The sequence below is a fragment of the Uranotaenia lowii genome, chromosome 3 (assembly GCF_029784155.1).
Source record: "Uranotaenia lowii strain MFRU-FL chromosome 3, ASM2978415v1, whole genome shotgun sequence".
Lineage (NCBI taxonomy): Eukaryota > Metazoa > Arthropoda > Insecta > Diptera > Culicidae > Uranotaenia > Uranotaenia lowii.
In genome coordinates, this window is record NC_073693.1 from 353,083,441 (window position 1) to 353,110,177 (window position 26,737).

Sequence of the window (26,737 nt, forward strand, 5' to 3'; positions counted from 1 at the left end):
AACATTAACAGCACAGGACAACGATATATCGTCGTTTCGTAGAATGTGTAAAAACCAAACAATGATTATATCGTTGTTGCTCTGTTAAGGTTTTAAACATATAGATACTTTCGCTTATAAGACTCGTCACAAGACGTAATTTCTAGACATTTAGAAGAAACTTATAACAACTGTATACTTATATAATGTTGGAATAGCTTGTTTTTGAAAGAACACATGAAAACAATAATCGGATTATGATTCCTTATGATTTTAAGTGCAGCGGATCTTCTTACGTTTGTTATAAGCGACTGATGCTCACTATGGCCCTTATTAACACATCGAAAAATTTACTAACGAACCAGTGAAACAAGCATAAAATCGAAGACTGCTTATCTGGTTAAATGGTATAAAATCTCTGTGATATCAGATGATAAAAACAACAAAGGTATTCGATTTCTGTAAAAAAAAACATATATCTAGCTCTCGCATAAATTCGTTTATTCTTTATAATGCTGATCGCTGTCGTGTAAAAGATAAACTTTCTTAGAATCCGTTAAGTGGTAAACTTTTAAAAAATAAATATTTGCAATCGGTTTTATCTTGTTATTTTAAAAAATGAAGCTGCATCAACGCAGTTATGTACAAAGGAGCTTTTAAAAGTTAAATCACGTATAGGTAGATTACTTGGCCAGTGCCGACAACGGTATCACCATATCGAAGGGGTACTCCAGCAGTTCGGCTGTGGAAGCTCTCGATTTAGGATCGTATCTGAGACACTTTTGCAGCATTTCCAACAGCATTGGTGGATAGTAGCTGGGAAGGGACGGATACTCGATGACAGTATTTGGATTCGTAATGATGTTCACCTTGGTGTGAATGTTTTTGATGTGGGCGAATGGCGTCTGTTTGTACAGCAGCAGGTACAGGATGCAGCCTAGTGACCAGATGTCCGATTTTTTCGACATTCGAATCTTCGGTTGGGCACTGATTGGACTACTTTCCGTTGATGTATCGATCAGTGCTTCCGGGCTAATGTAGTTGAATGTTCCTGCCTGGGAAAATTTCATGATACTGGTCGAATCATAAGCAATATTACTTGCAATACCAAAATCGATCAACTTAAGCCGTCCCTTGACCATGAGGAAGTTTGCAGGTTTCAGGTCCAAGTGGATGACTCCGTGTTCATGAATGTAGTGAACGCACTGTATCATCTGATACCAGATTTGCATCAGCGAGAATAGAGGAATGTCTTTTCGATAGTTTTGCAGTATTTTGTGCAAATCGGAGTCTCCTTTCTCCATCACCAAAAACAGCTGATTGGAATCGGGAATGTGGTAGCTAAAATGTTGAAATATTAATCAATACTCAGAATGTACGATCAGACAGAAGCTTAACTTACTAATCGTACAAAGCAACAACGTTTTCATTTCCTTGTAGCTTGGCCAGAAGCTTCGTCTCATTTAGGTAACCTTCCACTAGACTGGCGTCACCTTCCAAATTCACTAGCTGGAAATATTAGAAACAAAAAATCAGTCTTACGTTCATTCTAAAGTGATCTTCTGACAAATTAAAAAAATACCTTTAGTGCACATTCCAACCCCGTTTTCGATTGTTTGGCCAAGAACACGGAACTCGAGCCACCTGAACCAAGTTTTTTCATTATTTGATAGTCTTTGCCGTTGATAGTAACAATGTGTGAAGGTTTCGATTCCGGCATCACCGTTGGGAGAGACTCTTTACTGCTTCCAGCTATTTCGTTCGATTTTGGAGGAACATCTCGCGGTTCCGGTGATAATCGCTTTTCGGGTGCCGGCGTCGATGGGAAAAGATCTTCGGTTGAACGTTTCGAAGGACGTATTTGTTCTTTGATTGGTGACAAAGGACGATCCTTAGATTTTATGGGTGTGTCTACCAGTGAAAGAGATAAACTGTCGTTTGCCGAAACCGGTGGTCGGGCCAGTCCTGTTGACAATGGTGTTGCAAATAAGATCTTTTGGGATTTGAATTCGTTTTCAAGCGTATTGCGGGACTTTCGGTTGGCCGTAGAGGTAAGCATTCTACCTGTAGTCCCTCGAGCATGATTGAGACTTAACTTATCGCCCGGCGTTACAAACAAATGTCGATTTCTGTCACTGATTTCAGGGCATTCTTTTGGGGGCGATTGGATTTTTGGATGATTTTCGCAAACCATTGGTGTGGACTCGCCCTCAATGACTTTCTCGACAGATGGTTGTTGTTTCGTTTCGATATCGGCAACGTTTTCCGGTATCGAAAAAATTGTGGAGCTAGCAATGCTGATGCCCGAATCTTGCATTTTCGAAGATTTTGTACTGTCATGGGTGTTGAAAATGCTGAACTGTTTCTCAAGCTGCGATCGATCAACCAAAGGTACTCGCTTGAGGGGTGCTTTTGGAGCGGACTCCTGTTGGGGCTGATCACCCGTTTGCTTCGCCAGTACGTCATCGAGTTTTTTCCGAGCCGGACGTTCAGTTACGTTCTCTTTACCTTTCGTGGGTTCAGTCGTCGTTACCGATTTCTGTGCATTTGCTGACGAGCTGCTGACTTCTTCAATAGTTTTCGATGGGGTCAGTAGAAAGGAATCGTTCAAAATTGCACAATTCAAGCTGGAATTATGGAAATAATATTATTGTCTATTTCTTCTGAGACGAGATGCCCCTTTACTTACTTATTATCATCGTCGGAATCTGACTCCGATTCAAGCGGCGGAAGTTCTGATACTCGTTTGGGCTGAAAACTGAAGAAGGAATGCTATCAATCGTTTAACTTTTTTGAAAACCCTCAAAAAATACCTTCTCGTTGCTCGACAAAACTTCGGAGACCGCTCCTCGGAAGAATCTTTTTCTCTGCAAAATAATAACCAAGTTCAAATCAAATATGTTCGACCAAAGCAAAGCAAATAAGACCTGTTCCACAAAATACTGCTGCAATCAACACCTATAACGGAACTCTGCAGTATATTCTCCGCATTAGAGTTATCCATGGCCACTGATGGAGTATCAATAAATTCGTTATCCTGTTGCTGAATACCAGCATCAGACTATGGTACGCGCTTCGGGGGAGGAGATGAAACACGAACTGACGAATCGATGGCAATTTTCTTCACTTAATTTAAGTTAAAATACAAAGCAGCAACTCGTAATCGAATCAAATTGTGCAATTTGTCCATCTAATTTCGGATAATCAAACGGCTTTTTTTTCCCACAATTCCTCTAACCGTGCAGTGCAGGGGAGTGAATGTTTTTGATCTTTTGACATTTTTTGAAATTGTCGAAGCTACCAACACAATAAAGTTAAAATTCTTTTGTGAGGGGTGATTTTTCATGCAGAAAAGCTGTCGAATGTTACCCTGATTTCAAGGGTATTCATTTAAGAGTGCAGATGAACACCCGCACAAAATTCATTTCATCTGACAGTTGAGAAAGTTTGCTTTTGCCAGGTTTTCGAAAAAAGGGAAAATACAGTCGTGCATAAATTCAAGAGAAAAATTTGCTCCGCTAGCCGATAGGGGCAGCTGATATTATACTAAAACTTTCGATTTTAGGCGCAGTCTTCCAACGCTTGAAGTTTCTACAGCAAAAGGGATCATCAAACCTCGATTTCAAAGAAAAATAATACGATACAAAACAGTACGGTATAATCGAAGGAAAATCCAGAATGGGTTTCTTTTTGACTCAGAAGATCGTTCGTCAGTTGCGTCCAGTCTACCTCCAACTTTCTGTCCGGTGTTTCTCGCTTTCAGATCAGTACAACACCCGGTGAGTATGAGCCACTGAAATAACAATAATCAATCGTCCCATTAAATCCTCGAAAGTACCGCGTAGAAGATTATATAATTTCCTAATAAATTTCATCCGGTTTCAGGTTGGCCGAAGTCGGGAAATTGGAACTGCCCAAGGCACAGGGTAAATACGAAACCGGCCAGCTGTTCTTGCATCGTGTATTTGGATACCGCGGCGTTATACTGTTCCCATGGCTAGCAAGAGTATACGATAGAGATCTTCCGGCGCAGAACAAATCCGGCCAAGGAGAGCCCAGTTCTGGGACTGACAACAACACAGAGGCTGTAGCAGCACCAACGGCGGCCGCAAAAACCGAAAACACTTCGGCTGCTCCGCCGAACACGAACAAAGAGGTACAGAAAAAAACGCACACTTTCTACCAGGTGCTTATCGATCAAAGAGACTGCCCGTACATTCGGGCCCAGACGGAAGCCGTCACTTTTCTGGGTAATCAGGAATCGAGTCGCAGCTTGTACGCCATACCCGGGTTGGATTACGTTGCTCATGAAGATATACTACCTTATAGTTCCGGAGAGCAGCATCCCCTGCAGCATGAACTGTTTGATAAGTTTCTTGCCCATCAACCGGATAAAGATCCGCCGTTTAGTGCTCAGGATACGTTAAGAGCATGGCAAAAGAAAAACCACCCCTGGTTGGAACTTTCCGATGTGCACAAGGAAACAACCGAAGGAATACGAGTTACGGTTATTCCATTTTATATGGGCTGCCGTGAGACGCCGGCTGCTTCCGTTTATTGGGTAAGTGTATTCGTAAACTGGTTGTATATCGTTCACCGGAAAACCATTAACTGGACTGCTGTTCATCAAAAATTCATAAACCGGAATGAACTGTTTATCGGACTGCTTTTAACCGGAATGTACCATTTACCGGACTGACATTAACCGGCCGGAATACCATTTACCGGAATAAGAAGGCTGGGGTAAAAAATTGCAGGAAATAGTTCTTTCTGCCGATTGAAATTCTGGAAATTCTTCATTATGGGGAATTGTTTTCGTAAAAATGAATCCAAATCTCTACATATTATAGCAGAAAATGCGGCAAAAAGTTTTCCGGAAATTCGTATGTTCCGGTAAATGGAAATCCGGTAAACAGTATACAACCCCGTAAACTAATTCTTGCAAATAGGTACCATATAACAATCTATTACTCTTCTAGTGGCGCTACTGCATCCGCCTAGAAAACCTTGGCGAGCTGAGCGTTCAGCTAAGAGAACGGCACTGGAGAATATTTTCCCTGTCTGGTACGCTGGAAACGGTCCGAGGTCGCGGTGTAGTTGGTCAGGAACCGGTGCTGAGTCCTCGGTTGCCAGCCTTCCAATACAGCTCACACGTCAGCTTGCAGGCACCGAGCGGCCATATGTGGGGCACCTTCCGCATGGAACGGGAGGATGGCCACATGTTCGATTGCCGTATTCCGCCCTTTTCCCTTGAGAGTAAACCCGATGATAGCGGCAATTCTTCAGACGACACCCCCACGAATCTAGGGGGAACAGGTGACTCCTCTTCTCTTTCGACACCAACGGGCCCAGGGGATGGTAGCAATTCCGGGGGACCCAGCTCAAAAAGTGACGTCTTGTTTTGATGACGTTAAGGTAATGTTAACCCCTTATTTAATATTTTATCTCTGAGAGAGTGTTTTGTCTTGAAACCTATATATTGAAATAAAAGTTATCCCGGGAGCGACGAATTCAGTGACGATAATTCTGCTGTTGTAAATATAATTCAAATCTCCAATTATACGACATGTACCTACCCTCAGAAATGCAATTAGATAAACTTTGCGAGTGGAAATGAAACCTATGCTCAGTAGTTATAAGAAAGAAATTTATTCCTTATTCTTGGTAGTATTTATCACTGTCTTCGCCCAGATCGTCAGGCTCTGGAGGATCAAAGTCTCGTGTTTTCACATCTGCATCCTCTCCGTACTGGATAACGTTATCTATCATCAGCAACAAATCAGCAATGTTTTCCTCATCATTAATATTTAATGGTGTAAAACGTACCAAACTGAAATCTTCTATCAGAAGCCCAATTGTTTCGGAAAGTTTCCGGTACTTACGACCCCAGGAAGATTCACTGGAAACTTCACCCAGCAAGGCGTGTGGATCTGGTTCCAAATACTTATCAAGTTGCCCTTTACTAGTTTTACTCAGCAAATCCATCTTACTGAGGATGTTCACGTGTGGTAATTCCATGTTAACCATCACACTCAGCGCAGCCAACGTGCCAGACAAGAATTTCGATCCATCTATCATAAACTGAGAATCAATCAGGAAAATCGAACAGAGCCGAAAGTTCCACGATTCCAACAGTTTTGCCAGCTGTTGACCGGCCTTCAAATGTGTGTACAGTTCAATTTGACCAGGCATATCGAATATAATGTAATCATCATCGGGTTCTTCGACATCCGCATCGCCCTCGTCATCCGACGCAACTCCACAAAGCTGGTTTCTAAGCCAATCCGAGTTCTCCAGTAGGTACTCGATACAAAACACAAGTCCTCCATTCGGACCGTAATGGAGTTCTTCATCCTCCATGGCATCGTCCAGCTGGATCAGATCTCGGATATCGATGAACGGCTGGTAATCAAAGGACTCAGCTGCTGGATCCAGATTGACCACCTTGATGAGTCGTTTATCATCGTAACCGTGCCGCTGCATTGTAGCGCAATATGTGGACTGATGAAAAAGATCAATCTTGCTGTATTACATTGATGATATCTTATTTAATAGCAGTACTACCTTGCCACTACCAGCGGGTCCCATTACCAGCTGGCCGTACCTCATTGTTGGAAATACTAAATACGGCTTTCAGTAAAACGTTTGGAAATTGATAAAGGTAAAATCAGGCATGGAACCGTAATCTGCGCAAAAATGTTTTGAAATTCCGAAAATGAATACTGAATTCATGCATAGCACATACACGGAAAATTATAAAATGGTGAATTTACCGAGAATCAGAGGTTATTTTTTTCACCCATCTTTCTCGGTAAATTTTATCTAGCAAAAAGGTTAATTTTATCTTTTTCGCATTCAAAATAGTACATAATACTTTTTTTCCATTCACTGATGTAGAAGGTAAATGTTACATGGTTTCTTCAATTAAAATAAAACAAAAGTCATTCAAAAGTTGGTATTTTTTTTAAGATAAATAGGATCTTTTACTATAATTATTTCACATCTCCTGCTTGCGAGATGATATCATCATTTCTGAGCCAACGCTGCCAAACAGTCCGATGCTTCAATCAAGAATCTTCCGTAAGAATCTTAAAAGATGGAACTCCCCAAGGCTCCTGCTTGAGTGCCTTGTTATTTAGCCTCTATATAAATGACCTACCATCCGCGCTAGAGTGTAATTACCAGCTTTACGCTGACGACCTGCAAGTCTACGTCAGTGGTCCTAAATCTAACATCGACTCTCTAGTCAGACAGATCAATAACGATCTTATCGCTATCGAAGAATGGAGCTATCACAATCATTTGTCACCCAACCCAAACAAAACACAAGCGATTGTGTTTTCAAAGAGTGGCACATTGATTCCACGCGATAGAATTACCTTCTGCAATCAAACATTGCCAATTCAAGAAAAAGTTAAAAACCTCGGCCTCATAATGGATAGTCATCTTACATGGAAAAACCAAACCAACGATATTGTCTCTAAAGTATACTTTACATTGAAAACGTTCCGTCGATTCCAATCAGTACTTTCAATTCCGATTCGGCTGAAGCTAGTCCAGGCAGTAATTATTCCAATTTTCTTGTACGGAGATGTCATCTACTTCCCTGGTCTATCGGCAGCACTCAAAGACCAACTGCTGCGCTGCTTTAAATCTGCCTCCAGGTTCATCTATAATCTTAAAAGAAGGGAAAGTATCAGCGCGGTGAGAAAAAGCATCTTAGGTCGAGATCTTTTAGACAACTATCATCTTCGCATTGGATGCTTTATGCGACAAGGATTCTGCAACCAACTTCCTGACTATCTCACTGAACATCTTCAACATGCCAGAAACAGCAGAACTAAATGTTTTATCCTGCCACACCATACAACCAGCTGTAAGAAGAGTATTCTTCTGTACGGTGCCTCCTACTGGAACAGTCTGCCAATGTCCGTGAAAGAGTCAAGTAACCTATACGTAGTTTTAAGGAAGCACTGAATAGTGTACTCTAGAGATATTTGTATTTAGATTAGATCTAGGTTTTATTTCATCTCCATTCGAACATCAACTAGTGAAATCCTTATGTTATATATCCTTAACCTGAACTATAGTTTATAACTGACAGGCTCACGTACTCCTAACAATAAACATTAAACATTATTTATTGTTGGAATTTATCACCGTGTTTAGAGCTTCAGCTATAGCAGCGGTGCTATCTTAAGTCTAGTCCACACTAGGCAACTTGGACTGCGATTTCGGTTGCTGAGACTTGTTTATGTTTACATCCTGGTTACTAAAGGTCTCCCATACTTGTCGGGAGACTTGAGACGAGACGAGATGCAAATGTAAACAAAAACAAGTCTCAGCAACCGAAATCGCAGTCCAAGTTGCCTAGTGTGTACTAGGCTTTAATACGCATGCTAAAAGTCTTAATTTTGGCTAAGCACCTCGCCAGCACACCGAGCACACCGTGGCAATTGCTAAATCTGATTGCGTTTCTCACACCCAAAGTCTGTTCAATGAAAGCTTATTCGTCCAATGGTTGGTAAAAATCGGTTTCAACCGGTTTCTGTCACTTGGTAGATGTTCAACGAGCCAATGTTTTGGTTGAAATTAGCCAGGTCGTTGTTCAATGGAGCAAGCAGAAACTAGTCGAAACCAATCCAGCTCGGTAGCAGGATTCGTTTCGACCTGGTAGAAATCGGTCGAAGTCAATTGGAAAGAGACAGGTGATCAACTGTCAATCCATTTCTACTTGTTTCGACCCGTTTCGACTAGATTTCACTGAACAGAATTCAATATGCGATGGAAGCGCTGACGAATTTGGGTGATGGTTTTGCATTAGTGCAAGTGGGATGCAGCTATAATTTCACCCAACTTTTGAAAGTTCTAAAGGCGTTTTTCTTAAGGAAAGAAAGAATAATTTTTCGCTTCCATCGCCCATTGCCATTGTAAAATAACTATGCGTGAGGTATTTTAAACAACAATAACTCTGTTCAATGAATATAAAATATATATACACACCTTGATTTAAACCACGGATTTAGTAATTTTACCACTGACCACACTGACATGACACTTAGAACAAAAATTCAACGATTTTCTGTCTAATTTTTTGTTGTCAGATTCTGCAGGTTCGCAATACCGACGGTAGGTGGCGAACCTGAAAAATTTGACAAAAAATGCCCTGTAGGAAAAATGGTACGGTTTAGCCCGATTTTACCGTAGAAATTGCCTGTTTTAAAGTTGGGTGGCATTTCCTAACTGGGATAGCATTTCTTCAAATCGATCAATGCGCACTCTGGAATCGACATTGCGTACTGTTGGAAAAATTATCCAGAAAACGAAATCGAGTGTCCAGTCAGTATGATCAGTGATTTTATTATATGCTTTTCTTTTGAGTGTAGAGTGTGGTTCATTCGAATCGTAACACGTAACGCGAGTGAGCGAGAAAAAGATACTTGCGAACTCTTGCGAAGCCCCCTCTCTGCTTAAAGAGCTTTGAGAAAAGGTGAAAGTTTGGAAACGTCAAAAGACGTGCAAGAAAAAAGCAAAAGAAAATTTATTTGAAAAAAAGTGTTGTGTGGTGTTGTTGAAGGAAATTTTTTTCAGAATTTTTACCTAATAAATGGTTACAAAGTAAAAAATTTTGCTTGAATAGGTGATAATTGTCTGAACTTGATTGCTGCAAGCCGAAAACCAACCGAAAATGGATTCCCTGGGATCGGAAATTGGCCAGAAGATGCGGGTAAGTTTTGATTTTTCATTTTTGCTTGGACGGAGGTTTGATTTTGTTTTTCATTTCATGGCTGGAAAATAAACTAGAGCGCAGTCAAGGCAAAATTGATCGAATTGGGTACAGGCTCTGCCAGTGGATACATCGATGATGAGCTGCCGGATTACGTGATGATTATGGTTGCAAACAAGCGTTCGAGGCAGCAGATGGTTGACGATTTGAATCTATTTCTGGGGTCGCAGACAGATGTATTCGTGAGTTGGTTACATCAAGTGCTCCAGAAGTTGGAAGAGGTTACACTTCCGGCTAATAATGCAGTTGCAAGTAGTTCCGGAGAGAAGGCGACCAAGGATGTGACTGGATCAAAGCGGGATGGTGATAAGAAAGATAAAAAAGATAAAAAGAAGGATAAAAAAGCTAAGAAAAAAGGAAAAACTAGCGAGTCAAAAGATGAGTCGGCCAGAGAAGAACATACACCACCACATCCGGCCCAGATTGGGGCAGGCTCTATACAAGATGTATTTGCCAACCAATTGATTCAACATGCAAAGAAAAATCTTGATGTAGATGTTAACGCTACGAAAAAAGATACTCGGCAGTTGACGCCACCATTGCGAGAGAATTCAAATTCGCGAATGGGTAATGAATTCGATATTCCTACAATTTCTGAAATTGCTGGACAAAGTGCTATCCAGAGACACCGAAAAGAATTAGAGGAGTTGGAGGAGATTCAACAAAAAATTAAACAAGCAAAAAAGCAGCTTCAGTCAATGGGTTCTGAAGAATCGGAGGATGAAGACTTTCTGAACATTAAAGCTAACGATGATGATCTAGAAAACATCGAGAGTGGGGGTGTGCCAACTATTACGAAACGTAAAGAAAAACGCAATTTGGCCCCCGTAGAACCGGTGGTAAAACGACATGAGCCGAAAGAAGAGGAAGAAAAAAGCAACACTCCCCCACCACCTCCTGTGGCATCAACACAAAAGAAAAAGTCAATCATGGAACGTCTTGGAACTAGACCGGAACCAGCACCTAAATCTGCACCAGAAAATGTTCCCGAAGAGTCTTCCAAAAAGTCAACTATCATAAGCCTTTCTGCTCATCGTAGGGAAGAAAGAGAACTTTACGTTCCCATATTTCGTAGGAAAGAAATGGAAGAACAGGCAAAGGCACGGGAAGCCAGATCTCGTGTCAATCGCAGTAGAAGTCGAGAGCGAGATAGAAGACGCTCATCGCCTCCACCAAGTTTGTCAAGAACAACAACAGCGAGAAGAGAATCCAGTCGGGAACGGTCACGAAGTAGACGTGATCGAGACCGAGCAAGAGAACGAGATCGAACCAGAAGCCGTGAACGTCTCCGGGAGCGAGATCGTGATAAGACACGAGATCGATCTACCGGTAGGACTACAAATGGCGCTGATGTTCGTACAAGAATTGGATCACGTGTTTATGTTCTGCCATCGAAACCAGAATACAAAGAAGAGGACGAACTAGAAGTTCCTATTCCTAGTGTGGTAAAGATTCAACCGCGTCCGCAGGTACCGAAAAGCAAGCAACCAAGTAAGAATTTACTTCTAAAAGCAATGGCAGAAGCGCAACGGTCAACAGCAGCGAATCTCAAGAAAACTATCAATAATCGAGATGACTCCAGCACTCGTCCACGCCGTATGTTAATTGAAATACCTGGTGGCAAAAGCGAAGGAACACCCCCGGTTGATGTACGTTATGAATTCGAGGACGATGAAGAAGATGAAGTAGATATCGTCACCCAAGTGCTTGGAGTAGATGATGAAGATGACGAGTTGCAAAAAATTCTCAATTCGAACGATGAGTACATCCCGGAACCGGTTGCCGTGTCAATATCGAACCATTCCGTGGCCTCTGACAGTGACAGCTATGTATACGTTCCTTCCAAAAAGCACACCGACCAATCCGATGTCGATGAATATGATCCCAAGTTTGTCGTAACCTTAGATGGAGCATATAAGAAAGTTTCTCGTTCTTCGCCAAGCCATACGCCTCCTCCACCCACCGCCAAGTCTAAACCCTCGATCAAAGATCGTATTGGTTCCAAAGTCGCATCAAGTGAAGGCAGTGCCACACCTCCACAAGCCCAAGAGGGAGATGATCAAGAACATAAGGAAACTCTCAAACGTCGTAAGGAACGATTCAGCTTAAGAGCACCTACCAAGGAAAATAAAAATACGGACTCAAAATCTCCAGAAAAAAGATCCAAATCCAGCAAAAAATCTCCAGTAAAGCGTGAGTCTACACAACAGGAACACAACGCTAAACCATCCAAACGCTCCACAAGTAATCTGTCTGCCTTCCGGAATAAATCTCCTCCGCCGGACCTTAACGAGCTACTCATGCAACGGACCAAGGAGCTGCTGGTCGATGATAGCGTTTCGTCCTCCCCTATCTATATGTCCAAGTCGGATTACGAAAAAATAGAGCCCAATTCATCGTCTCGGAAACGCAAACGCGTATCACCCATACAGTTCGAGTTGACAGATGACGATGAGGCAGAGGACAGCGATGGCGATGTGTACAATCACCATCGGGACCGAACGCACCGGGAACGGCGTTCTCCGGTGGAGAGACGAGCTCCGATTTCGATGGATGACGATGAGGGTGGCAGCGATCATCGGAGCAATAATAACAACAACAATCGAAAGGATCGTCGTAGTAAAGAACGTGAATCGGAGCGCAGATTTGGCAAAGAGGATTTCCGGAGGAAAGAAGGAAACAGCGCGGGCGCTAATTCGGGAAATGTAGGCACTTCAAGTGAGAACAAATCGCCGAGTAAGAAAATCAAAAAGCTTGAGTCGAGCAGGAAGTTCGACGATGTTCCGTCATGTAAGTATTTGCTGGAAAAAGAATTCTATACCTAATTAATGTAAGAAACATGTTCAACAATTATGTTTTCAAATTTCATTTCCAATAGTACTCAGTTCAGTGTCAGTGCCTACCGATAATCTCTCGAAGAGCAAGGCCATTATCAAGGAACGCTGCAAATATTTCCCACTTTGTCGCCAGGGCGATTCCTGCGAGTTTTTGCACCCCAACACCAACTGTAAGGCATTTCCGGGGTGCAAGTTTGGTGACAAATGTTTGTACCTCCACCCAATGTGCAAGTACGACAAAACCTGTGTCCGGATGGATTGCAACTACATGCACTCGAAACCAATGGCTGGCCATCCGGGCTATGTAGCACCTCCTTTGGGTTAGTGGAAACTTTTGTTATCGTTACTTTTACAAAACCATTAAACCATTTCTTTCTATTGCAGCGTCATCAGTTGTACCCGTTCAGAATTACAAATCCATCTCTGCCAAACCATTGCCTGCGCTGTGCAGATTTTATCCGGGTTGTACGAACGGGCTCTGTCCCTACTATCACCCGAAGATGTGTCGTTTCGGAAGAAACTGCATGAACAAGGTGGAGTGCAATTTCTACCATCAGGATATACCGGCAGGTGGCGTCAGCGACTACCACGAGGTCCCGTCAAAGGATAAGTTCAAATGGATTTCTCCGTTTTCCGCCTAGTTGTGGTGATGATGGGTAGCATTTTATTTCATTTGTAAGTTTTTAACTCTTTATCTTTGATCAGCGAGCGATACTTTTGTTGGATACTGCGTATGGATTAGTATCTCTTTATCAATTTTCACTTTGCTACAAACAAACCCTTATGCATAAGCTATTTGAAGTGTTTCATTGTTTTCCTAGTTCTAAGCGGTAGATATTTATATTTTAATTTATCTGAATTGAATCGTGGACTTACCCGCTAGCTGCGTACAACAGCGTAGAGAAATATTTTGGAACCAGAAAAAATAGGAGAAACAAAATTGTCTTGAAAGCACCGAATGATCACGAACACAAGTACCATCTATTGGCAACATTAAACCATTAGATCGTCCTGTAAATAACGACATTTCCAATTCTATGCTCTTGAATTATGAATGATTAAAAATAAACTATAATTTGTTTGGCGTGCGAAGAATTATTATTATAATTTCGTGAACTATCAAACGGCAGTTAGTTTGAACTAGCAAGAACCGATCACAAGCATGCACTTACTTTGAAGGAAGTTTCGATCAACCGATTATTTGATAGATCAGCAGTGAACAACAACACGTTAAAATTATGCAAACTCTTGAATATACAGCTTAGGATAACCAACCTTATTAACCCTGCCGGTTCGCTTAGTTTTGAAAGGTTAATTAAAAGAGGAAAATAAAACAAATTACAAATATAATATTAATTTTGCCCATCTGAAATTCACTGCACCGCCGTATTTTTATTCCGAACAATCCCACAGTATCTACAACTTAAAATTTTACAACACCTTATTGCAATTTTTTTTCTTGATATCCATTGAACATTAATTATTAACATATTAAGCCCATTTACGCTTCTCGTGAAAATGAACGTGAAAAATATTATTTCATTAACTCAACAACGCGCCTAAACTAGATAACATGGTGGAATCAATAGGGGAAAGGTTGGAAGATGAAAATGCAAATGGTCTTATTGTTTAAAACCTCCTAGAACTGTTTTTATTCCGATTCCCCCGCCATGATAAAAAATCCGCGGTGAAAACGGAAACGGGTAATCGGAATAAAAACAATTCTAGAAGGTTTTCTAAACTACATGCAAGACCAGTTGGATTTTCATCTTTCCACCAAGTTAGATACACTAATTTTGTTGCATTTTTGAGTTATTGACAAAATAAGGTACCGTTGAGATACCACGTGGACAGAAAATGAGATTTTTGACCCCCTCCGGGGACAAGCGTGGACTTTTGGCAAACCCCTACCCCCTCCCCGGATATCCACGTGGACAGATTTGAAATTGTTTTTTTTTCTAAATCTGATTGGACAGGTAGAAAATACTACTTTTTGCCTTTTTTTATTGAAATTACTAATTTTGAAAAAAAAAACGAATAAGCATTCCCTGGAAAAAAAAAATTTAGGAAATTTAAATTTCTTAATTATCATATTTATTACTTGCTACTAAATACATTTCCTTATACATTTGGCCTGCCTTCGACCAGACCGAACTGAACGCCATGAGAAAATTTGTAGACTGCAGATTTTGAAACTCTTGTTATTTTTATGCGCGACCGAAACATCTAAAATAATTCAATGGGATTTGTTCCTTGGATTAGAAACTATTGATAATGCTTGAAAAGTTTTACAGGTTTCGTCTATAAATTAAAATATTTGTACATCATACTCAAGCAACTCGAAAAAATGCTAATGGCGTTCAGTTCGGTCTGGTCGAACCCCGACCATTTATTACCTACTCGGGTGTGAAAATTTACATTAATAATAACTATATTGAAGGCAGCGTCATCTGTTGGCTGGAGCAAGAATGTTCAGCTGAGCCATTCACGGTAAATTTAGATTATTCAGAGACTGATTCATTTCGGTTCAGCGGTCGCACATGAAGATGAAAACAACTAAGTTGAAATCCATCAAAATTCTGAGTTGTTTTCATCTATTGACTTTCAAAGCCTGGAACTTAGCGAAGACGCATACGTTTTCGAACAAAATAGATGAAAACAACTCAGAGAGTTCCAAAAACCATTGTTGATTGTTTGGATGCGATGGTCGGAAACAGTTGACGAAATAATCAAGGTGAGTTTTAATTACATTTTCTATTAGAAATTAAGTGGTGTCGAAAGGAAATACAAAATTGAACAATTTTATCTTTTCTTCCAGTAATCTCTACGGAAGCCATCATTCACAAATGTAAGTATAATTTCCTCATAATTTTGAAGTGCAAATCATTTTCACCTATGGTGTTTTTTTTTCTTGTCTTTTCAGATCAGCTGAAATTAGACAGAGTGAAAGTGGGACAGCACGAAGTTCCACCGGATGGATGCGGTCAAATGACTCGGTGGCACTAACTTTTTTTTGTAGTAAAAATAAAACCAACCGTATAAAAATGCACGCATCTATCTTCTAAACACACCGTACAATCGTCTTTTTCTTTTTGCAATCAGAAATTCCATTCAAAACCGCTTTGAAATTTCATAAATTTTTGATTTTTTTTCATTCAGGTCGATCCATGAACAAGCCTAAACCACCCTGAACAAAAACAACTCACACTCAGAAATAAATAAAATATCAAACAGTTATATTTTAGGTATTTTCACATATCTCCCTCTTTACGCACACGGATATTTCTCATGGTGTAATTACTGGGATATTTCTCACTGGGAAATATTTCTGCGATTAAAATTTATGCATTGAGAAATGTTATGGAACGACATCTGGTGGTCAGAAATAAAAGTTTGAGCCGTAACGTAAAGGCAAACGCTTAAAGCAGAAATAAACAGAAAAACCAAACGAAAATCGTTTGATTTTCGTCCATGTTCTATGGTCAATGTGCATAATTGACCATAGCATAAAAACATGTGCATTTCGCTGGTAATATTACATGCTGCAATTGAGTCCATCCTTTTTAAATACGATTCAGATAAATATTTAAAGAGAATGGAATCTGCATGCAGTCAAGTTGAAAGGCATTTAGCAACTGAAGAATCTAGCATGTGCTCATACCCGTTTAGTTGGGACTCAAACGCACAAAGCGTTTGTTTGAACAAAATAATATATAATTTCTCGGTTATTAAATTTTATGCATTGGATCATTACACGCCAAGAAATTATTCGGATGCATAAATTTAAATATCTGAAATAGTTATTTTTTAATATTTCTGGATATTAATGTCAGAGAAATATCGGAGTTATTGAAATATAATAATTTTCATATTTTTTTCATTTCTGAGTGCAGAATTCGCGAAAACCCCTACAATTCATTTCTGAGTTTTACCGCTCTAATCAAAATTTGAGTTTTCCCAGTTTTGGTGCATTTTGAATTATTTTCCTTCAAATCTGAGTCAAGGAGAAATAGAGTGTTGAACAAACGTTCAACTAAAAGGGAAATTTAGTCCTCGCTAACTTTCAGCTACTCAGTTCAGAGTGACGGCTACTCAGTTGTCGTCAAAACCGCACCTACTCAGTTCTGACTAAACGGCCTTTACTCAGATCTGACTAACAGCCCTTTTCGCGACAACTGAGTCGGGGTTACTCAGAATGCGCGAATGATTTCGGGACGGATTTCCGCCGCTTTTTCCGCGTAGGAATAGTAAATCCCAGTTAAATCAATAAGAATATTGTTAGATTGGTGGATCATTATAATAAAAAGTGGATATATTTTGCTTATTGGTTATATTTTCATAATTATAATTTTTTGAATTTTCACCAAATTTACATTTTTTTAAAATCACACTTATACACCTCTTCACTTTTTTACACCGAAATAGCGGCCTTCTCATCGGGATGATAAAGTGGTATCCGCCGGAATACCAAATTGGGGACCCCGAAACCGGATTGTGGCTTAGCTTAAATTGCTGCTGCTAGTGCACCTTCGAAAGTAGTGTTCCTTCTTCGCATATTCCATTCTCGCACCCTGTAATTAAATCAAAAACGTCAGATTTTCCAGAAAATGTTAATTCTAGTTAATATTTACCATTAGAAATTGGTTCGAATAAAAAATCAGGAACTTCGTAAAAAGTGATGGAAGGCCTCGAACTAACTGATCAACATTTACTCAGTTGTAGCCTTCAAGCACTCGAATTCGCTGAGTGCCAACTTTCGTGTCGTCTGAGTAGCCGTTACTCGGAAAAACTGAGTCGTTTTAGATCAAGCGACGGCTGCTTCATATCAAAGGCGATCTCTGAGTAAAATGGAGCCGGGCTCTGAGTATTTCAAATTTAGCGAGTCAAGTTTAAATCCAACCCGTATCAGATGTAGCCACCTAGTGGTCAAATATTGAACCGAATGCGAAACAAACGCATTGAATCCAAGCGTTGCTTAAGCGCCATGGCAACCTGCAGGTAATCCATAAAAGTGACATCTTGTGGTGCGAATCAAAGTAAAGTCAACAATAATTCTAAAATTTTTGGGTGTGATACAAAGTTCATTCACAAAATTAAATGCAGAACATTTTGAACTACAATTACTATTTTTTCATTAAATATTAACACATATTCAAAGTTAAACACAAAATACTGAAAAATACATAGATGAACTTTATTCAAATGAATGATCGTTTTTTTTACTTAAAGCGTATTTTTTTCAAATGGAATGTTTTCTCTTTAATCTCATCTTAGTTACACCTCCATCAACTGCGGATCTCGTTTGACCTTGTAGTTTATCAGCTTGCCGTAGCGCTTTAGCAGCTTACGCCAGTAGCTTTCCACATCTTCCATTTTTAATCCATACCAAATGTGGCGGAATCCACGAATCGCCATTTCCCTTGCCAGCTGTTCATGTTCAATAAAAAACTTTATCAATTCACTCAAATCTTGCTGGCTTGCTCCGACAGGCACCGGAACGTAATGAACCCATGGCTTTAAAGATTGGTAGAAAAAATTCCTGCCATTCGTCACCCACGTGAAAAACTAACGATTTGCATAGGAAACAAATGCTTGAAGCGGAAACTGGCTGCAACTCCTCTGAAATTGAATAAATACTTGTACTGACAATGACCTTCCAGACGAATTTCCTGAGCTGGTTCGGCATTCAGCGTGTCCTGCGGAGACTTCCAAGCTTGATTCTTGGTGTATTGGGCATCTACCAGTTCTGGGTTGCTGCGAGACAACAGAACTAATGGATCTCGTTCTTCTGATGTCCTGGAGCCACGGAAGAAAGCTTGATTTTTCTTGCTTTCCCATGGCCATTTTTTGGCAGCTTTCTGAACTGAACTTCGGTGTTCGTCCCAGCGGCCCAGACCTGTTGGATATAGAGAAATGGCTGGTCCACCTTCCCAGAACCCCCAGGTTGGGTACATGATGTCTAGATATTCATCAGTTTTGCTAAATGATAAAACTGGAAGGGGGTCCTTTTGATTCCAGTAACGACTTATCTGTGGCCAATCACGACAGTTTATTACCAGCTCCATGTCCGGCAGCTTGGTCAGGAGAGGTTTTATGAAGTGTTCCACACCAGAACAACGGGCCGGGAACATGCAATCTTTCTGTCGATACAGGCGATGGTCGATGATTTGGTACTTCGTTCCGTAGCTTGCTGCTCGGTCTATCATCTGCTTGCTGATCCCGGAAGCAAATGGTTTCAGATCTTTTTTAAGCGTATCCAGATAGCAGGTATTATTGTAGTAGCACGGTTCGTAGGAAGCAATAGCTTCCTCGATCAATCGTATGTATTTGTTATCGGCTGTAGATTAGAAAAATTGATCCAGCGCAGGCCTTTACAATATAATTAAGATATAACTTACCATCTTTGTACAAGTTTACCGTGGATTCTTCTTTAGGAGCGTCAGAACAGGAGGGTTCCTTGGCCATACACATTCCATCATCACCATCACTTGTCCCAAATAATAAAATAATTATTACTAAGAATTCAGTGAGATTCTTCATAATACTGTTTATGATTTAAAAAGCTTTTTTTGCTTTGCTGGTTGTCACTCTCCAAAGTGACCGATTGAAAGTTTTCTGTTATGAGATCGGGAATGAAACCGCCGAGTTGTAAAATAAATTTTATTTTTGTTTGCGTCTTTTTTGTTTCATTAAAACTAGCGTAACATTTCATAAGGACGAAACTAGCAGTTTGCTTCGTTTGCTCGAAACGTGAAAAACGCGTTTGAAATTTAGGAAGTTATGAAACCACGTTTTTTAAGTAAATATGAGCCGTTTCAAATAAAAAGTTTTAAAAAAATTAATAAATATGATTAGGAAGTATAATAGGATATAGAATTATAATTCTCAATTTTGGTTTAATTTCTGACGTGTTCATGTTCGGAAAATTAAAAACTTTTTTGAAAATATTTTTACCGTGTGATACTGATAAATAACCAAAACATTTCGGACAAAATTTTCTTGCGATTTATTGCACCGGTTCAGTTCGATTTCTTGCATGGTGGATTGAAGTTTTCTGGTAAATACCTGTAAATAAACTGTACAAGTTTAATGTTTTTTTTTCATCTAAATTCAGCTTTCTTCTGCAGGCTTCAACATGACTTTAACCGAGTACATCGGAGCGCTATCGGATAATCCGTATTTTGGGGCAGGTTTCGGCTTGTTTGGTTTAGGCGCTGGCGCTGCTATGTTACGTAAAGGAATGCAGGGAGCGCTTATCTTATTTCGGAGGCATTATATGATTACCCTGGAAGTTCCCTGTCGGGACAAATCCTACCAATGGCTGCTGCAGTGGATAACCCAGAAGGGAGCCCGACCACACTCAGCATCTCAGTGTGGAAACTTCTTTTCAGCAACGTGATACTGGTCATATAAAAACCAAATACGATTTCATACCTTCCATCGGCACGCACATTATGCGATATGGTGGTACCTGGATAAAGGTAGACCGAGCCAGGGAACAGCATACCCTGGATTTACATATGGGTGTACCTTGGGAGACGGTCCAGTTGACAGCATTTGGTCGAGACAAAAATCTATATTTCAAAATACTTGAAGAAGGTGAGTTTACATAGAGGTTTCAATATTTTGCCACACACTATTAAAGCTATTTTCTATTTTTTCCAGCCAGACAGCTGGCGCTTAAGAACACTGAAGGAAAAACAATTATGTACACTGCCATGGGTTCGGAATGGCGCCCATTTGGTCATCCTCGGAAACGTCGCCCGCTAAAATCGGTTGTCCTAGACGCTGGTGTCGCCGATCGGATATTGGCCGATTGTCGTGAATTTATTCACAATCCCCAATGGTATGCGGATCGAGGCATTCCCTATAGGCGAGGTTATCTGCTACATGGTCCCCCAGGCTGTGGGAAATCTAGTTTTCATTACCGCCCTAGCCGGTGAAATTGAATTTGGCATTTGTCTATTGAATCTGTCCGAGCGAGGTCTGACGGACGATCGATTGAATCACCTCATGAATGTGGCTCCGCAGCAGTCGATCATTCTGCTGGAAGACATTGATGCTGCTTTTGTTTCTCGTGAAGATACCAAGATGCAAAAAGCTGCCTATGAAGGACTGAATCGTGTAACCTTCAGCGGTTTACTCAATTGTCTAGATGGTGTCGCTTCCACTGAAGCTAGAATTGTCTTTATGACGACTAACTATCTGGAGCGGTTAGATCCAGCTCTCATTCGACCAGGACGGGTGGATGTTAAAGAGTTTGTAGGCCATTGCACCACACATCAGCTGGAGCAGATGTTTATGCGTTTCTACACCGGACAGGAAGCGGTCAGTAATTCGAAGCTTTTTGCGGAAAATGTTCTGAAAATCGGAAAACCAGTTAGTCCAGCACAGATTCAGGGATACTTTATGATCCATAAAATGTCAGATCAGCAAACGGTACTAGATAATGTGCCCAAGATTTGGGATAGTTCATAAGTTGTAAAGTATTGTAAAAGTTTATAAAATACAAATAATGAAATCGAATGTTTCAGCTTTTGACTGATAATGATAGGTATAATTTTTGACATGCCTTCTAATCAAGGCATTTTATAGGTTCTTATCCCCCCTTATTTGGTATAATGAAAATTACATTTAACAAGATTTAACTTTACTGCCAACAATCAATCTAGTTTATTCAATGTGATATTTTCAAATTATGATAGATTTTTACTATAATACTTATTGTTTTTGAATCGAAAGTAGGTATTTGTATTACATTTAAAAATGAATTTCATGAATAATTTTATTCTTGATTTATTTCGCTGATGTATTTATTATGTTATAAGGTACACCGGGGTAAGTGTGGACGCGGGGTAAGTGTGGACGCTGGCTATTAAAACAATACTGTGCACTATTTTTTCAAACTTTTAATGCAGAATGTTCAATTTACTTGTAATCTGTCTAATAACTTTGAAAAAGATACGATTCAGACAGTAACGGATATTTACAGCGACTTTTTTTTGAATTTTCTATTTTCAACTACGATGTAGAGTTGATGTGCATCTTTTTCAATCGCAAATTTCTCCTAAGCTAGCTGGCTCTCGACGAAAAAACTCTACATTGAAACAATCCTCACATTCCCAAACAACCAGTTAGGAAAAGAAACGGCGGTTAAAAATGAAGAAAAAAGAGTTTATTTACAAAAAAACTAAAATTTTGTCTCCAACCCCTACCTGGGGTAAGTGTGGACGGCTTTAAAAAGACTTGATATTTACAATTTTTTCAATTTTCTGTCCTTCATCCTTCATGAATTGAATTATTTAGCTATATTTAGCATTCGTATCATGATTCATGACAAGTTGGGTAAACTACTTGTTCGTTCTGTGTTTTAGATAAATTCGAATCTCGTGTGTTGCAACATAAATTACACACAATAATTATTGAAAGTAATAGTATCTAATAGTATCATGAATTTTTTTCAAAATTTTGGGACGGTTCGAGCCATAAAGTAACGTATTCAACCATTTTTTTTGGAAAATTTCCTGAGAAATCAAAGGGAAAAATCTACTGTTCGGATTTAGTGAAAAAAACGAATCCTCAAAGCAGCGTTTAAAGTATAGCAGCTTGAAGCTAAAAGATTATATTTTAGTTAGTTATAAACTTTAGACATCATTTAATCAATTCTTACATTTAGTTTTCTTCTGCTCGGGCACTCACTCTAGCTTATGTGGATCGAGAAGACTTTCTGCACTTTTTTAGTGTCGATTCCTTTAGTTAACAAATTTAGTATTTAGTTAGGCTAATAAATTAATAATTCAAATAGAGATTACTTACGATACAATAGTTTTTCTCTATAAAATGTATAGTTGTTTGCATCGATCAACGGACTTGCAATTACTGTTGCTGGTTAGCTTCAGTCGGGGTGACCTAGTTAGTATGAAATACAATTTTAGGAAACACTTCAGATACAAATCAACCCCCACTTACTATTTGCACTATACAACTAACTATTTTATCAAATAATTCACTCCCGTACTAACAATCGGATTAAAATAATTCTTTGGGAACTTAACAGTGGTAAATATTTCTTCACTACGCAGGCTACGATGATAAACGTTTTGCCGGGTTTTTCTGTTTGTTTTCCCCCCGTTCTTGTTGATATATTTTAGCTCACTTTCCGACGAGGCTGCCGAGTCGCGCAGTTTTTACACGCTCAACAATCCCCCACCCGTAAACCTGGTCCGGATTCACTCTCTGGAGCCACCGGATCAGCGTTACCACCATTCTCAAAAGTTGCATGATGAGCGGCACTCTCTGGACCCACCGTCTGGACTCTATCAGCAATCTCTAGTACAGCCAGATTTGCCGTTCCACGACGAAAAACACCACCAGTTGTGCGTACCAAAGCTTGACGGACTCTTCCGTCACCCGAAACGATCGGCTCCTCGATGATTCCTCGAACCCATGCTTTGCGTCGACTGCCTTCGACCACGTATACGAGATCCCCTTTCTTTAGAGGATTTGTTTCGGAGAACCACTTGGACCGTTGGTTGACTGTCGGCACGTACTCTCTAATCCACCGCTTCCATAACTCGTCGGACAGCTGCTGCGATCTCTTGTAAGCATCCCGAAGTGCTTCTGCAGGATGCGTAGGTTGAATGACTTCATGCGGCTCGTTAGGATCTGAACCTCGAAGGAAGACATTTGGACAAAGTGCACCCATCACTGAGTCCGTGGTTACAAGAGTAAGGGGCCGGCTGTTGATCATGTCCTCAGTTTCAGCAAGCGTAGTCAGGAGGATTTCGTCGTTCAATCGACGCCCGTCGTCCAAAGTGGCCATGACTTGCTTCACCGAGCGCACCATCCTTTCCCACGCCCCTCCCATGTGGGGTGTTCCAGGTGGGATGAAGTGCCAACTCGTGATAGCAGTCGTAAATTCATCGGCACAAACAGCATCAATTTCTCGTACCCGTTGGATTATCTCCTTACTCGCACCTCGGAAGTTCGTCCCGTTGTCTGTGAAGTATTCGGAGGCTGGACCTCGGCGGCTGATGAAACGGCGGATCGCCATGATGCATGATTGCGCGGTAAGACTGTGGACAACTTCCAAATGCACCGCTCTAACAACCATGCACGTGAACACCGCAACCCAGCGTTTTTCTCTGCGGCGGCCGACGACGACTTCAACAGGACCCAGGTAATCAATGCCCACGAAGTTAAATGGACGTTTAAATGGAGTTAATCTTTGTACAGGAAGTGCAGCCATTCGTGGATTCTTCGGCAGACATTTTCGGACCTTACACCACACGCAGCTTCGTTCGGTTCGTCTTATCGAATTGGTAAGACCGCTAATCAGAAAACGTTGCTTGATTTCATTCTTCACCGTCTCTCGAAATCCATGCCCAAACCTTTCATGGTATTGTTGAATTAAAAGATCCGTAACGTAGTGAGATCTTGGTAGAATTATTGGAAAGCGAAGATCGAAAGGGAGGAACTCTGCCTTTTCAGAACGACCTTCCATCCTCAACACACCATCGGCGTCGATCAAGGGCACAAGCTTGTAGAGAGGGCTGGACTTTTCTAGTGGAAACCAATTTTGAAAAGGTAATTCTGCATTCTTCTTCAATATCTTGATTTCGTCGCTGTACGACTCGCTTTGAGCCAACCTGAAGAGAGTATTTTCGGCACATCGATGCTCGTCTTGCCGCAACGGAACCACTACAAAGGGAATTTCAACCTTGATGAGCTTTTTAAGCTTTGGAGTCGAAAGGACTGCTTCGATGGATTTGCCAGCGGCTCGGCGCCGGCAGTTGGAGATGAATCGGAAAATGCATGCCACGGTGCGAACTGCAACATTCCACTTCGAAAATCTAGTCACGTCGATAAAGCAACTTGGAAGCTCAACACCGTGAAAAAGGTGTATTGCCTTGATTTCCGTTCGTGTATTTGCAGCGGGAAGATTCTGTTGAGGCCATTCCGACGGCTGCTGGTACAGGAACTCCGGGCCACGAAACCATGAACCTTCGCTCGAAAGATCCGGAAGACGACCCCATTTGGTGAGCGAATCTGCTACATTTAGCTTGGTCGGAACGTAGCGCCAGTCTGTCAGCTTGGAGAGGCTCAGAATTTCTCCGATTCGAAAGCCGACGAACGGCTGATAACGACGTTGGTCGGATTGAATCCAGGAGAGAACGGTACGAGAATCACTCCAGTAGAAGATTTGATGAATAGGAATGGTTGTTCTTAACGGTGTGACTCAGGTGCGCTCCCAAGACTGCTGCTTTCAGTTCAAGCCGTGGAATGGAAAGAAGTTTTATCGGTGCTACTTTCGATCGAGCCATCACCAACGAACATTTAACATTATTGTCCACACAAATCCGTAGATACGCAACACTTCCGTACGCATTCTCCCCGGCATCACTGAAGATATGTAGCTGTATTTGGCCAAATCGGTCAGAAGGTGTCGATCCAAAGTTGCATCTTGGAATCCGAACACCCTCGACCAGAGAAAACATTGCGACCCACTGTCGCCACTTATCCAGGCACTCTCCGTCGATTCGCTGGTCCCAGTCGCAACCCGCTCGCCACAGGTCTTGCATGAGCATCTTTCCTAACACCGTAAATGGAGCTAACAGGCCGATTGGATCGAACAGCGACATGACCGTGCTCAGGACTCCCCTTTTCTTTGGTGGTTCTGCCTCTGTAGCTGCTGCGTTTGTGGGTACCGCAAAGGAAAACACGTCGTTCTGTGTGTCCCACATGATGCCGAGAACTCGTTCGTAATCCGTCACCTTGTCTTGGTTCAAATGGATTGACTCTCTGGAGCCACCACCCACTCCCAAACTTCGAAGAACAGCTGTAGAATTAGACGTCCAGTTGGTGATCTCGAATCCACCTTTCGAGTGGATCCAACGTACCTCCCTGGTTCGCTCGATGGCTTCCTCTTCGGTGTCGAAGCTGTCGTAGTAGTCATCGACATAATGGCGGTGAACGATGGCCTGTGCTGCTGCTGGATAACGAGTGGAAAACTGCTGGGCATTCAGGTTCTTGACGTATTGCGCCGAGCATGGAGAACTGGCAGCGCCGAAGGTGGCCACCCCGAATACGAAAATATTGTAACATAACAGTTCCTGTAGTAGTTATAAAACGATTAGAAACAGTGTAAAAAAACGTTTAGAAAATTATATCAGAAACCATAAAAAACATTGCACTTATCTTGAATTCCAAAACGACGGTCTGTTGAATATGGCGTTAAGTTATGTTACTGTTTAAAACTATTAAAACCTCTATATGGAGACACTGTTTTAGCAACAGTTAGGGAATGGTTTATAAAACGCTTATAAATAACGTTTTCAGGGCATTGAACTGTTTCTAGAATGAACATGTGTAGGCATATTTTAAACGATTTATCAAATCGTCAATCGAACTGTTACGGAAATCGGAATGATCATTGTACGAACCGTTTGTACTAAGATTACTGTTTTGTATATGGTGCCTCATATAACGTAACCATTGAAAAAAGTATTAGATTATATCATTAAACTGATAAGAAACGATACAAAAATACTGTAATACTTACAGTCAGTTTAAGAATAAAAAACGCTAGTCAGTACGGTCTCAATAAAATATAACGATACAAATATTTTTGTTAAATTTCTTTATTCATTGTATTTATTAATTTCACATTTTAACACTTGCACTCTCATCTTGCACTTGCACTGTTACCCACCTTAAAACAAAATTCAATATATCGGGTTTCATGTCCCTCTTGATCAATTTCATGTCGCGATCGGCCTTTCCTCGGAATGTAAAAAAGTGCCTCAGGAGCACTCTCATGGAGCTGAAAAATGCAAATCGATAATTAAAAACTTATCAACACACGACATTATGTTTGAAGCTTACCTTCATTGGCTGATTTCTAAAATATTTCATCTTTTAAAAAGAGCCCCAATTTGTTTTCGCCGCAACAAGAAAAAAATCGAACAAAAATGGCTGACTTGAGCATGTGCTGTCAATATTTGCTTAGCTCTGTTCAATGATGAATTATACAAATGTTTAATTATTAATAATGGAAACTATACGATTTATGTAACAGTTTTTTTTAGAGATCAAATTTGAATGTACATAGAACAGGTCTGTACCATTTTGACAG

The 26,737-nt window shown here is 40.7% G+C and overlaps 8 protein-coding genes across 8 annotated transcripts; 3 read left to right on the forward strand and 5 right to left on the reverse strand.

Annotated features, from left to right (window-relative positions):
- Positions 1 to 430: 430 nt before the first annotated feature.
- On the reverse strand, positions 431 to 3,255 carry LOC129755701 (dual specificity protein kinase Ttk). The gene is made up of 6 exons (XM_055752316.1): positions 2,907 to 3,255; positions 2,793 to 2,846; positions 2,669 to 2,737; positions 1,562 to 2,606; positions 1,382 to 1,488; positions 431 to 1,320 (listed from the first exon to the last, which is right to left on the reverse strand). Exons 1-6 carry the CDS (start codon positions 2,981 to 2,983, stop codon positions 663 to 665), a joined length of 2,010 nt encoding a protein of 669 aa, XP_055608291.1. The 5' UTR covers positions 2,984 to 3,255; the 3' UTR covers positions 431 to 662.
- Positions 3,256 to 3,400: 145 nt separating this feature from the next.
- Positions 3,401 to 5,598, forward strand: LOC129755702 (polymerase delta-interacting protein 2). The gene is made up of 3 exons (XM_055752317.1): positions 3,401 to 3,758; positions 3,865 to 4,540; positions 4,959 to 5,598. Exons 1-3 carry the CDS (start codon positions 3,658 to 3,660, stop codon positions 5,382 to 5,384), a joined length of 1,203 nt encoding a protein of 400 aa, XP_055608292.1. The 5' UTR covers positions 3,401 to 3,657; the 3' UTR covers positions 5,385 to 5,598.
- Positions 5,599 to 5,609: 11 nt separating this feature from the next.
- Positions 5,610 to 6,686, reverse strand: LOC129755703 (GPN-loop GTPase 3). The gene is made up of 2 exons (XM_055752318.1): positions 6,544 to 6,686; positions 5,610 to 6,480 (listed from the first exon to the last, which is right to left on the reverse strand). Exons 1-2 carry the CDS (start codon positions 6,586 to 6,588, stop codon positions 5,635 to 5,637), a joined length of 891 nt encoding a protein of 296 aa, XP_055608293.1. The 5' UTR covers positions 6,589 to 6,686; the 3' UTR covers positions 5,610 to 5,634.
- Positions 6,687 to 9,509: 2,823 nt separating this feature from the next.
- On the forward strand, positions 9,510 to 13,975 carry LOC129751896 (uncharacterized protein DDB_G0284459). Its single transcript, XM_055747661.1, has 4 exons — positions 9,510 to 9,706; positions 9,784 to 12,556; positions 12,645 to 12,923; positions 12,988 to 13,975. The coding sequence occupies exons 1-4, from the start codon at positions 9,668 to 9,670 to the stop codon at positions 13,242 to 13,244; spliced, it is 3,348 nt and encodes a 1,115-aa protein (XP_055603636.1). The 5' UTR covers positions 9,510 to 9,667; the 3' UTR covers positions 13,245 to 13,975.
- Positions 13,976 to 17,776: 3,801 nt separating this feature from the next.
- On the reverse strand, positions 17,777 to 19,253 carry LOC129751898 (O-glucosyltransferase rumi homolog). The gene is given in 4 exon segments (XM_055747664.1): positions 17,777 to 18,138; positions 18,140 to 18,187; positions 18,189 to 18,940; positions 19,002 to 19,253. Coding segments are annotated over 4 exon segments (1,203 nt in total). The 5' UTR covers positions 19,144 to 19,253; the 3' UTR covers positions 17,777 to 17,877.
- A 299-nt stretch (positions 19,254 to 19,552) lies between these two features.
- On the forward strand, positions 19,553 to 21,121 carry LOC129751897 (mitochondrial chaperone BCS1). The gene is given in 5 exon segments (XM_055747663.1): positions 19,553 to 19,660; positions 19,731 to 19,957; positions 19,959 to 20,202; positions 20,269 to 20,522; positions 20,524 to 21,121. Coding segments are annotated over 4 exon segments (1,275 nt in total). The 5' UTR covers positions 19,553 to 19,660; positions 19,731 to 19,738; the 3' UTR covers positions 21,082 to 21,121.
- A 1,331-nt stretch (positions 21,122 to 22,452) lies between these two features.
- On the reverse strand, positions 22,453 to 23,904 carry LOC129751899 (uncharacterized). Its single transcript, XM_055747665.1, has 2 exons — positions 22,573 to 23,904; positions 22,453 to 22,512 (listed from the first exon to the last, which is right to left on the reverse strand). The coding sequence occupies exon 1, from the start codon at positions 23,849 to 23,851 to the stop codon at positions 22,799 to 22,801; it is 1,053 nt and encodes a 350-aa protein (XP_055603640.1). The 5' UTR covers positions 23,852 to 23,904; the 3' UTR covers positions 22,453 to 22,512; positions 22,573 to 22,798.
- Positions 23,905 to 23,964: 60 nt separating this feature from the next.
- Positions 23,965 to 25,624, reverse strand: LOC129753962 (uncharacterized). Its single transcript, XM_055749815.1, has 4 exons — positions 25,503 to 25,624; positions 24,912 to 25,428; positions 24,118 to 24,739; positions 23,965 to 23,993 (listed from the first exon to the last, which is right to left on the reverse strand). Exons 1-4 carry the CDS (start codon positions 25,622 to 25,624, stop codon positions 23,965 to 23,967), a joined length of 1,290 nt encoding a protein of 429 aa, XP_055605790.1.
- Positions 25,625 to 26,737: the final 1,113 nt, after the last annotated feature.